We start from the raw sequence: 12,310 nt of genomic DNA, 5'->3' as shown, positions 1-12,310 counted from the left end.
GGACCCAGTTCTTCTGCCTAGCGTCGATAAAGTGACGCAGATATTCCTCGAGCATACTGTTGAAGCGTTCCGTCTGACCGTCAGTTTGAAGATGAAAGCTGTGAATTCCGTAGCCCTACCAATTACGGGGATAACGAAGAGAACTCCGGTGAAGTTAGGAGACTGGAAGGGCTTCGTTGACTTCGTAATTGTCAAGATGGATGATTTCGACGTGGTACTGGGGATGGAATTTCTACTTGAACATAAAGTCATACCAATGCCCCTCGCCAAATGCTTAGTCATTACCGGATCTACGCCGACCGTAGTCCAAGCCAGTATCAAGCAGCCAAATGGGGTGAGAATGATCTCAGCCCTCCAATTGAAGAGGGGCCTAGCCCACGACGAATCCACGTTCATGGCCATCCCGATAGAATCAGTTGAGTCCACTGAAGAGGAGATCCCCCAAGACGTTCTATTTGTCTTGGAAGAGTATCGGGACGTCATGCCGAAAAGTTTGCCCAAGTCCTTACCCCCACGAAGGGGGATTGACCATGAGATTGAGTTGGCTTATAGAGGGAAGATCAGTGATCATGTCGGCGACTAAGAACCTGGCTCTGATACCAACTGTCACAATCGCTCTTTCGGAAGCTTCTCTTAGCGATTGTGCGGCACTTGTTCCCGCTCACGAACAAGCCAGCCAACTCGAATACGGACTGCCGATGGCACACCGAGTGCCTCTTGCAACCTCCACCCCCGTTTTAGGGAAAACGGTTTTAGAAAACGGGTTTAGAGAAAAGGTTTTCGTAAGAAGATTTGTGAGTGTGAATAAAGAAAGAAAGATTGTAGTAGACTAGAAAGCAATAAGCAACAACAACGGCTTTATAGAGTACTACTCCGGGTATGAGGAAATGATGGTTAGTCTTATCCCCATATAGTGCATTCTGAACAAAAAGCCAACTGGCGCCCTTGCATATGCAAAAGGGCGAGTGGTCACTTACAATGAAAATGTAAAGAAAGCAAGCTAACTAAACTAATACAATACAGGATATGAAAGTATGCTAGAAGGGGGTTGGATTAGGCATGCGGCCATGGGCAACAGGCCTGGACAAGCATGACCGTTACACAACGCATGTAGTTCCAACTAGTATGATAAAAAGAGAATATGTTTAAGCATACATAGTGAACATATAAAATAGGTTACATATACTACTATATTTACAATGTATAAGCATGTATATAACGTATATATAAAATAGAATGATGTTTATGTCATATTGAAATTATTCCTCTTGTTCAATTGGCACAGTAGTACTACCTATATAGTGTAATACATACATATTAAATATATAATTGTTTGCACGAGATTTCAAGAGAAAATTATTTCGTGGAACTTAAACTTTGTATTTGTATTAATTTTGTGGAAAGTGAGTACAATCTCTAATACATAGTATCTTGATGCTTTCAAAATAAATTATAATCTTTAAGCTGATTGATCTTCTTAAACAATCGGTCTTTGGGCTTGTTGATCTTCTTGGGTGATCAGCCTTTGGGCTTGATGATTTTCTTGGATGATCGGTCTTTGGGCTTGATGATCTTCTTGTACAATCGGCCTTTGGGCTTGTTGATCTTCTTGGACGATCGGCATTTGGACTTGTTGATCTTCTTGGACGATCGGCATTTGGGCTTGTTGATCTTCTTGGACGATCGGCATTTGGCTTGTTGATCTTCTTGGACGATCGGCATTTGGCCTTGTTGATCTTCTTGGATGATCGGCCTTTGGGCTTGTTGATCTTCTTGGATGATCGGCCTTCGGACTTGTTGATCTTCTTGGATGATCGGCCTTCGGACTTGTTGATCTTCTTGGAGGATTAGTGTTCGCACAAAGCTTCCGGAGAAACTTGTTTCGTGGAGTTGAACTTGAGTTGGTGTTGATTTTGATGTTGATATTGATTTGATATTGATTTGATGCGATGTGGTTCGATCTCTAGTACTTGATCTTCTGATTCTCTCTCAGTTGGGTGGATGTGCTTGACTTGAAGAAGAAAAACACCGAACGTTCTTGAAGTAGAAGTCTTAGAAGAGTGTTTGTGTCTTCAAAAGGTCTTCAGTCTTCAGAATACTTGCATCTTCAAAGGACTTCAATTTTCAGAATGCTTGTATCTTTGAAGGACTTCAGTCTTCAGGTGTGGTCAGCATCAAAAGTCAAAGAGTCTTCTGATTGTAGAGAATTCCCTATAAGCGAGTATAGAATTGCTGACCTCTCCAAATGAGGAGAGTTTCTTTATTTATAGAGTTCATAGGTGGGCTTCATGGGCTTGGACTTGGTTGGTTCATGTACCTGGCCTTTGGGCCTAATTAGTTGGATTTGGACTTGATTTGACATTCCTGTCGAATTCAGCCCATTTTTTTTTGGCTTAGTTGGACTTTAACCCATACAATAATATCAAATTGGGTCAAATTAATCTTATATGATTCAACGGTCATGATGAAATCACGTTGCATCATCGGAATTTGTCTTTGACTTCAATTTGAGACATATGACGACTTCTAATTAATTCATTAATTAAGTAAATGACGTGGCAATTTGTGATTGGTCCAAAATTTCTCGTTCACAATAATAATTAAGAGATAGGTGATATACATGAGAATATATTCATACCATATGATATATAATAATTGGCAAAGTATGTTAAAATCCTAAATATGCTACAATCGTGGAATTATTTGACTAAATACGTGAAAAAATACGGAAAATCTTCTTCATTTAAGACAACTTTTCTATTTCAATCCAACAAATTGAAAATCATGGAAAGTTATCAAAATTATTAATCAAGTAACTAAGAACATATGCTTCTCATTTCTCATTTAAATTTTTTGTTTTCATATTCGTACCAAATAGATCCTAAGAAACTAGGAACATATACTTCTCATCTCTCATTTTCACTCTTAGCATGTTATCAAATAAAAAATTATATATACTAAGGAAAAATTATTCTTTTGATTTCTAAGTTTTGGGTTTAGTTTCTATTTGGTACTATGTTTCAAAATCAAACACTTTTGTCCCTGAGATTTCAATAATGCTCAATTTTAGTTCTTGAGATAACATAATCGTTAGCGAGACTGACTAGTTAGGATGACGAATAAGGTAATTTTGAAGCTAATGAATGGATGATTTGACTATTTTATTTTTTAAAGAATAGAAAAGTAACTAAAAAAGTCCATATGTATTAGAAAAAACCTCCTCTTTAATTTGGATTTCATTTCCACAAGAAGGAAGAAGCTACAATAGAATTTTTTTTATTATTAAGAGGAAGAAGGAAGATATAATCTATGAAAGCCAACAAAATCTATTAAAGATATTATTTGCTTAAGTTTTTTTTTTTTTGGACAAATTGCAAAAACCACTCCTAAAATGTGGTGGTAGTTGTAATTACACCCTTAAACTTTCAACGGTTAAATTTGAGTCCTTAAACTTATACAGTGTTAAGATTAAACCGTTAGGAGGTGTTTGATAAATGGGTATGAGTTATTGAGTTGGATGGATATTTATTACCCATGTTTGTTAAGCCCATAAAGAAAGCATATGGGTTATTAAAACCCTTTTTTACCCACTCAAAACTCTCATTTTTTATCCCCTCAAACTAGACCTTTTATATTAATATGGTTGTTTTCAAAACTTATTAGGGAAATAAGGTTGTTTTGAAACTTATTAGAGAAATATTGTTGTTTTGCTAGAAGTCGAGGGTTGAGGATTCGATTAATGTAGAGGTTGAACGTTGAGAACTCGACAAACAAAGAAAAACTTGGAAACAATATGTATATTAGGGTTGTTGAAGGTTGAAGTTTTGACATACATAGGTCGAACGTTGAGAACTCGACAAACAAAGAAAAACTTGGAAACGATATTTATAAAGGGTTGTCGAAGCTTGAAGTTTCGACATACATAAGTCGAAACTTCAACCTTCGACAAATGAAATCTCGCTAATTTTGTGATGGGAATCTCGCTCTAGAAAGAAATCTCACTAATTTTGTGATGAGGATCTCACTCTAGAAGGAAATCTTGCTAGAAATGTGGGCTGAATCTCGCTCATGAGGATCTCGCTCATGAGGATCTCACTCATGAGGAGGATCTCGCTCATGAGGAGGATCTCACTCATGAGGAGGATCTCACTCATGAGGAGGATCTCGCTCATCCTAATCTGATTTTCATTTCAAATTTGATAGCTAATTTAATAGAGTTTTTGTGTTATATTACATAAATATTTTTTTCCAGTTCATAGCTTACTTTTTAGTTTTACAAAAATTTGATATGATGATTTGGTTCATTGTTTTTATTGGATTCTTCCAAGGACCGATCTTATCTTATATGTTCAAATTCATTCTACTGTCATTTTTGTTGGTTCATTCTACTGTCATATTTGGTTCATTGATTTGGTTCATTCTGCTGCCATATTTGTCATATTTGGTTCATTAATTTCACTCTTTAATAAATGCACCCAACTCTCTCCAACAATCACTTCTTTCTCCAATGCACCAAACTCTCTCCAACAACCACTTCTTCCTCCCTTTTCTATTTATAGATGACTTCTCACTCATACTTTTTATATTTCCAGTGTCTTTCTCCACTATGGGTTTTAAACCTTAAAAAATGTATGTTTTTGTTGGTTACTCTTTAGTTCAATTTATTTTTTGTTGTTGGTTAGTTCAATTTATTTTATTTTATTTCTAATCTAACTATCTTTATTTTGTGTTTCTTGTAGGGTCCAAACTAATTGCACAAATCATTCCTAATTAGTTTGAGAAAGTTTGTTATTTTGAGGTTCAAAGTATCTCCCTTTTTTAGGGTTTTTTTTTTTTTTTTTTTGGAAATATGTTATTTGTTAATTGTTGGTCACATCTTTTTGGAAATACTTGTTCACAAATTTTTTTTATTTATAGTTGGCGACATTATATTTTTTAATCTGATACTTCTCAAATTTTTGATGAATTATGGGTGAAATAGTACTGTTATGTAATTTTTTTATCTAATAATACGTTCATTTCAATTCTTTTTTTCAGTTTCAATAAGAACATATTCTATACATTTTGGTGTGTTATTATCAAGCTAGTTTCAGGATTAATTTTAGTATGTCTTACTATCGTTTCACAATGAAAATTGATTTCTTTTTAATTATATAATTGTAATGAAACGATGTTAATTATGTAATTGTAATGAAACGATGGTATTAATATTATAACAAATGTTTAATTTTTGAAAAATATAGTTTTTAATTGGTGACATAAGAATTAAAAAAATATTGCACACCAATATTCATACAATCGGCTCACCAAGTTTTGAAAGTATGGAAAAATGTATATTTTTTTCTATATACATCGTTTTAACACCTCTACATCTTTCGGTGAAAATTTGTTTGTCCTAGGAACTAGGAGTATGACAAGTTTTTAGAAGCTGATACAAATTGTTCATAAACCAATCTAGGAAAAAAAAATAAGAAGAATAAGAAAGAGAGAAAAAAAAAAGAAAAAAAAAGAACCCACTAGGCCCTTAAAAGGACTTAACTAAAATACCCCGAACCCTATCCTTAGGAAAAAAACCCACCAAGCCCTTGAAAATATGTATTTTTAGATTATTATAGGTATATTGGGAAATAACACCATAAATCTAAACTTTAACCCAATATGCCCAATACCGATGCTTGACATTGTTTGCTATTTTTTCTTAATCATAAAACATAATCCGCCAAATATCTTACCCTTTCAGGAACAACTTGTGTATCCCTTTCCCTATAAAGATGGATACTATTGAAGACCTCTTTTCGATCATGAGAATTATTTTGCAGTCTCAAATACAGTTGTTCATAACACTAACCACGTTATTGAACAACTACCGAAGGATAGAGAGACAACCGACATATGCTAGGCACTACATTAGGCAGTTGATCTTCTTTCGTCTAATTTACGAGAGTGACTTGACATGTCGTGAAAGTACCCCAATGGATAGACGTACCTTTACGATTCTATGTAATATGCTACGGTCGACTGGTTGTTTGGAACCAACAAGATGTATGGACGTCGAAGAGATGGTTGTGATATTCCTACACATTCTTGCACACGATGTCACGAATCAAGTGGTACGTAGAAACTTTTCGAGGTCTAGTGAGACAGTTTCGAGATATTTCAACACAGTTCTTAGGCCAGTCTTACAACTTCACACTATTTTGTTAAGAAAACCAGAACCGATCACAAATACATGCACCGATGGAAGATCTTACACTGAAATCAAAAATAACCGATGGAAGATCACAAATACAGTTCTTGCACACTGTTTTGTTAAGAAAGCCAAACTCTCATCAATGCTCCTTGTCACCCTCTCAGCACTGAAATCAAAACCCTCACCATATCTCCCACACTTTGTTGACACTATATACTCACTCCTTGGAACTCCTAGAGCTTTCAGTCCCTTACCAAGCATCTTTTCTGATAAGGTCCTTCCATAGTACCTTTATGCATGTAGTCGAAGAAGCAAACCCAAATTAAGTACTAGAGCAAGACATTAGTAAATCACAACATTGATCCATTTTTTCTGTTCTTTTCTTTTTTATTTTATTTGGATAGAAACAACTCCTTCTATTTAGAAATAACAAAACTAAAGAATATAAGGGCATTCAAAAAGGCAAACCCACAAAAAAAATCTCTAAAGAAAGGGTTTCCAACTAAGTAAGATATTGTTCATGGAATAATTATATAAAGTCTACGAAATCAAAATCCAAAGGGAAACATGAAACCTCACTAGTGTCCCTCAACAACGTTCACACTCCTGCAAACCACAGAAAATGACATTTCTCTTAGAAAGATGGATGAAGAAGGAACTCTTCGATCATCAAACGAATGTCTCTATGACGAGCAAGCATAAAATTAGACTCCAGAAAGAAACCATTCCACACAATCTCGCAAATTGGCACTCCCAGAGAAGTCTCCAGGTTTTCCTCCCTTATATATCCTTACCAATGAATTATACATATAAAAACGAATGATATGTAGATTTTCTGAAAGCCATTGGCATACCTAAATTTTCAACAACATCCAGTTAGACATCAAACCTGAAAAAAACGTTGCAATTTTGACATTTGTTATATCTACCATCTACCTAAACTAACCTCAGCAAAAAAGCAAAACGCAATACAAAACTTCGAGTAAACAAACAGAATAATCGATGAATTCCACCCTCATTCTCACAGAAACAGAATGAATGACATACGGGGAGGTGTCGAAGAAGTTGATGCCAAGACGAAAGGCTTCACGAACGGCGGCGACGGCATCCTCCTCAGAGACGGGGCTGAAGACGCTGCCGAGAGGGGAAGCACCAAAGCCGACACTGCTGGTTTTGAGGCCGGTGTTTCCCAGGTCCCGTAACTGGAGCTTGGGATAAGAAGCCGCCATTGATTCCGATGAAGCTAACAGAATTAAGTAAGAGCAATGCAAGATTTTCCCGGGAAAGGAAGTGAAAAAGGGATTCCAATTATGGAAGAAAAACGCCAAGTTGGGGGACCAGGCCGCAGATGGGCCATTCAATTCGATCCTTTAAGATCCGTTGGATTCCCCCATTTTTGCGGCCATTACCAACTATACTTTAAATATTAAAGGTTACCAAAGAAATAGAAATTAAATAAATAAATAAAAAAGAAAAAAATTTGAATGGCGTCGCCCGGATTCGAACCGGAGACCTTCAGTGTGTTAGACTGACGTGATAACCAACTACACCACGACACCTTAATGCTTCAATTAAGACAAGCAGCATATTATTTTATAACTTCAAATTATTTATATTTCACCACAATTTTTACTTGATAAATTTTATTTTTAACCACAATAAACATATTGACCACGTTAATCCAACTTTTAAAGCTTGTTTAATAAGGAATATCGAACCCATTCTTTATTTTCAGTTTTTGAAAATTAAATTTGTAACACCACTTTCATTCATATGTTTTTATGTTTTGTTATGTAAACTCTAAAACTTTTCCCTAAGGACTCTCCGAGGTGGAGTGACTTGTGAAGAGTGACTCAAGATTCTTGGAAACATGGCTTGCATTGGCCCTGGGAAAAGCTTGAGGAGGAAGGCTTGAGTTGACAAAGATAAGGAAAGTTATGCTTTAGGAGGTTGATGCACACAAAGGTACTTAGCATGGAAATAAATTGCTAAGTGTTGCCAAGATGGGGTAACCATGTGTTGAAGGTAGTCCAGTGAAAGAAGAGTGCATCACACCTCGAGATATCTTGGTAGGCCATGTGTGAAAATGAACAAGAGAAAAATAAGAGATGGTTGACCAAGCTAAGTAAAGGTAAGAAGTACCATACATTGGAAGAAGCAACGTGATCAAGGGAATGCCCAACTCATGGGTACGAATCAAAGGAGTTGAGATGGGGAGAAGGCTATCTTTGGAGCATAGGCAAAATATGAGACAACTACTTGAAGAAGAGTCACACTAAGAAGCCTTAAAGGAGCAAATGGACACATAGCTTAAGGGAAATAAGCCTATTAGAGGCATAAGGACAATGAAATAGATAAAAAACCATACTATAAACTCAAGTAAAGAAACTATGCTTTGAGGAAGAGTCCATACTATAAACTTCACTACAAGAATTTTGGGCTTTAATGTCGGTTTAGAACTGACATTAAAAGGCTTTAATGTCAGTTGACAACCAACATTAAAAATCGTGTTATAAAAGGTCTTTAATGTCGGTTGTCTTTAATGTCGGTTTTAAACCGACATTGTACACCATCTTCAATGTCGGCTTAAACCCGATATTAAAGACCTTTTATAACACGATCTTCAATGTCAGTTTTCAACCGACATTAAAGCCTTTTAATGTCAGTTTTAAATCGACATTAAAGCCCAAAATTATTGTCTACTTTTTTCAGATATTGTCCGTTTTTTTAAATGTCATTGTTCAATCCATTTTTAATGTCGGTCAAAAAGATAAAACGACATTATAATAATTTATCCACAAACAAGAATTGTTTTTATATATTAAGCTCTCAACAAACACATAAATTTAAATCTAAGTCTTGCTCACAAAGTACGAATAATAGTTAGTTTCCAAAGAGAATAACAAAATTTATACTTACAAAGTAGTAGTTGACTGCTTACGTATCAAAATCATCCCAAAATTAAATCTTAATTGCTTTTGTATATACAACTTAACTTTCAACAAATACAAAAAATTAACTTAAGATTGAGAGAGCTAGTTGTCTACTTTGGAGTGTCATTACTATCCCAACAAATCTACAAAGAAGACATGCTTGCTTAAGTATATAAAATCAAGAATAATTTAAAAATAAATTAATCATACTAAAAGCATGAAGTATGGAAACTATATTTTTACAAACTTACCAAAAGGAATGAATGCAAAACTTGCTATTCTTTTCTCTATTCTATGGATGAGTCTGTTATGCCATCTATCCAGAACCTCCATGTACTCGTGCGAACAATATCATATGAGAGAGTATAAACAAACAAATAGAAGTAGCGTTAATATAAGCAATTTATAAATAACGAAAGAAATAAACTCAACCCATAAACAACTACTATAACTGCACAATAGTCATTATAATGATCCCAAATTTCAATGTTAAACTAAGGAATATTACCATATTTGAACCTACAACTAACTTTATAACTCTTATGTTTTAGAAAAATTTCGGCAACATACCACAACAATACAAAAAAAAAATTACTTTAACACATGTACAAAGAAATGCACTTCCAAAAATATTCAAACAACAATCTTATCTCAACAGAACAAACAACATAAACAACAATGATTTGCAAAAACTCATATCTTATTATTCACTTGACTTCAAATCTCAAAAGTTGTCACATGGGTATTCGATCTTATACCTCCAGACTCATGGACTCAGTTCTTATCAATGAAATGAAAAGCCAAAAATAAAAACTCAACAATGTTCAAAATTCTATCAATCCAAACAAATATCACAATCTGTATTTAGTTATCCTATCCCAGTCTGTCATAAAGCAAAAGATTATAACAACATTGGTTAATCACAATATTCAGTTATACTAATGCAGCTACCCCAGCAAATAAATCAAGAGTCTTACGAATCTATAGTAAAGATTCAATATCGCATACCAGTCTCACTATCTACTTCTATTTCTGCTGCATTAAGTTCTTCTAGGAGCTGCAATCCATCATTATAATTCAACTTGTTGCTTAGAAACCAAAATGGAACAATTGCTATGTATTATGTATGAAAATTAAACATTTTCCTCGATGAAAAATCAATAGGAAAAAGTATAATATTTATGCTATATGCCTTTATTTCTTGTTGTTTTACTTAGGCAACAGTTGGCACAGTGGTAGGATCAAACTCATCAGAGTTGATGGGTATACAAATACGACCTGGAATAAAAAGGTTTACCTGTAGAATTGCACGTTACATGAAAATTCAATTCAATTAATACCATACAAAAAGAAGAGCAAATTCATCAGTTGCATCAGTATATGCAACCATAGAACATATTCCATTTTCTTCATGCTAATTCAAATAGGAAAACGTTTACTTCTTCCAACATCTGAATTTTATTCATATGCAAAGTTATCCAAATTATTCCCAAAGCTACAGCCATAGAACAGTTGGAATTTCCTTTTAGCCAATTGCAGCTCTTCATTATAATTATTCATAAATGTCGAATCTGATTCAAATATAAAAAACTGTTTCTTCCAACATATAAGTTATGTGCGAAAGTGAGAACAACTCAATTGGCATTCGAGATGTGTTAATGACTATAAGGTCCATGGTTCGAATCCCCCCACCCCTCCCCTGATTGTACTAAAAAAAGCATAAGAGTTATGTAGGTGAAAAATTTGTTTAGGAGTTGTACCATATATATCATATTATTATCAACTATCAGCATCAGTAAAAGAATTTGTCCCATAACTTGATAAACACAGTTCTAAGGATAATGTGATCTTCTAAATGTAGGAGGCAAAAATAACTGTGAAATGTCAGTGATATTAGGGTCATTTTTGGGGCATGCTGTGAGTGTTGGGGTTGATGCCCTAAACTCTCATAGGGTCCTATAGTTTGTAAATACCTGGTAACACTATGGATATGACCCGCTTTGTAGATAGTTACAAGTGTTGTGACGTACTACATATGGTCTGATCCTGATCATTCATGTGGAGACATGCGAGCAGAGGCGTCCTATACAAAGAAGTTTGTATAAGATCGAACCACGAAGTGTTTAGTCTCGTTATATAAGTCGTTCATGACAGAAACTTTCATTTCACTATGATGACCATAGGTACATGACTTTAATCTTGAGTGAGTTGGGAACTTCTACATATGAGGGTGGTCCTTTGATTTGCATGGATGCGAGTGGCCAGATTACCGACTCAAACCTACCACTTTGGGGAGTCGTCTAATTGGGGAGCTAAGAACTCAGCTACACAAGATGGAATTCACTCCTTTCCTGAAACAGGGGTAAGTTGATAGATTACTCCCTTAAAGGCTGATTTCAAGGCTTAAACGATGTGGCGCCACACACCTTCTCATTGCCCAAGAGGTGTCCACTCATAGTAGGACTATGATGTATTGCCCAAGAGGTGTCCACTCATAGTAGGACTATGATGTATTGTTCATTAGAGAGATCAGTGGTACTTAAGGAGTTAGATGTAACTACAGAGGCAAAACGGTAAATTGGCCCAGCTATACTTACGAGTGATCTGTGAAGGGTTATCGTACTGTTGACTGGTTATATCCGATGGACACATAAATATATCTGTAGTAAGAAGAGTGTAGCTAGCAGTCTTTAGTGGGGTGCCCGGCAGTTAACGGATGGTGGATCTCGTGATTAAAGAATTTCGTCAGCTATTCACATACTGTTAGAGCTTCAAGCTATATGTCTATAAGGTCCCCTTGGTAGCTCAATGGATTCAAGTTATTTGAGTCGATTTGAAGTGTTCAAATTGACAAGAGCGAGTTTGATTATATATGATAAGATTAAATTGGTTCAATTATATGATATAATTGATATGATGTATGAGATACATTAATTGGAGGATTTTGGTATAAATATGATTTATATTGAATAAAGGAGAAAGGAACTATAGTTTAAATGTTACATATGATGTGATATTAAAACTATAGGTTATAAATATAATATGATAAGTTAATTATTATATTTATTTATAACTAAAACAATTATATGATAATTGTGGGTGGTTTCTCCTTTAACCGTGCATGAAAGTGGGAGGTTATATTCAGTTTTCGTAACTAAGAATAAAATAAAAAATGTTTTCATTTTGA

The 12,310-nt window shown here is 34.9% G+C and overlaps 1 protein-coding gene and 1 non-coding gene across 2 annotated transcripts; both read right to left on the bottom strand.

Annotated features, from left to right (window-relative positions):
- Positions 1 to 6,111: 6,111 nt before the first annotated feature.
- On the bottom strand, positions 6,112 to 7,589 carry LOC120078278 (L-galactose dehydrogenase-like). The gene is made up of 2 exons (XM_039032503.2): positions 7,238 to 7,589; positions 6,112 to 6,479 (listed from the first exon to the last, which is right to left on the bottom strand). Exons 1-2 carry the CDS (start codon positions 7,417 to 7,419, stop codon positions 6,248 to 6,250), a joined length of 414 nt encoding a protein of 137 aa, XP_038888431.1. The 5' UTR covers positions 7,420 to 7,589; the 3' UTR covers positions 6,112 to 6,247.
- An 86-nt stretch (positions 7,590 to 7,675) lies between these two features.
- Positions 7,676 to 7,749, bottom strand: TRNAV-AAC (transfer RNA valine (anticodon AAC)). The gene has a single exon. It is a non-coding gene; the product is annotated as a tRNA-Val (tRNA).
- Positions 7,750 to 12,310: the final 4,561 nt, after the last annotated feature.

Source organism: Benincasa hispida, chromosome 5 (genome assembly GCF_027475165.1).
Source record: "Benincasa hispida cultivar pf3 chromosome 5, pf3_genome.v1.1, whole genome shotgun sequence".
Classification (NCBI taxonomy): Eukaryota; Viridiplantae; Streptophyta; class Magnoliopsida; order Cucurbitales; family Cucurbitaceae; genus Benincasa; species Benincasa hispida.
The sequence above is the reverse complement of the archived record's forward strand: the minus strand, read 5'-3'. Positions and strand labels throughout refer to the sequence as shown.

What these genes read in the sequence shown, in the direction of transcription:
- LOC120078278 (XM_039032503.2), bottom strand. Translation starts at nt 7,419, where the DNA reads ATGGCGGCTTCTTATCCCAAGCTCCAGTTACGGGACCTGGGAAACACC. An exon ending in AACTTCTTCGACACCTCCCC is followed by an intron (nt 6,480 to 7,237) that starts GTATGTCATTCA and finishes ACATGCATAAAG; the next exon opens with GTACTATGGAAGGACCTTAT.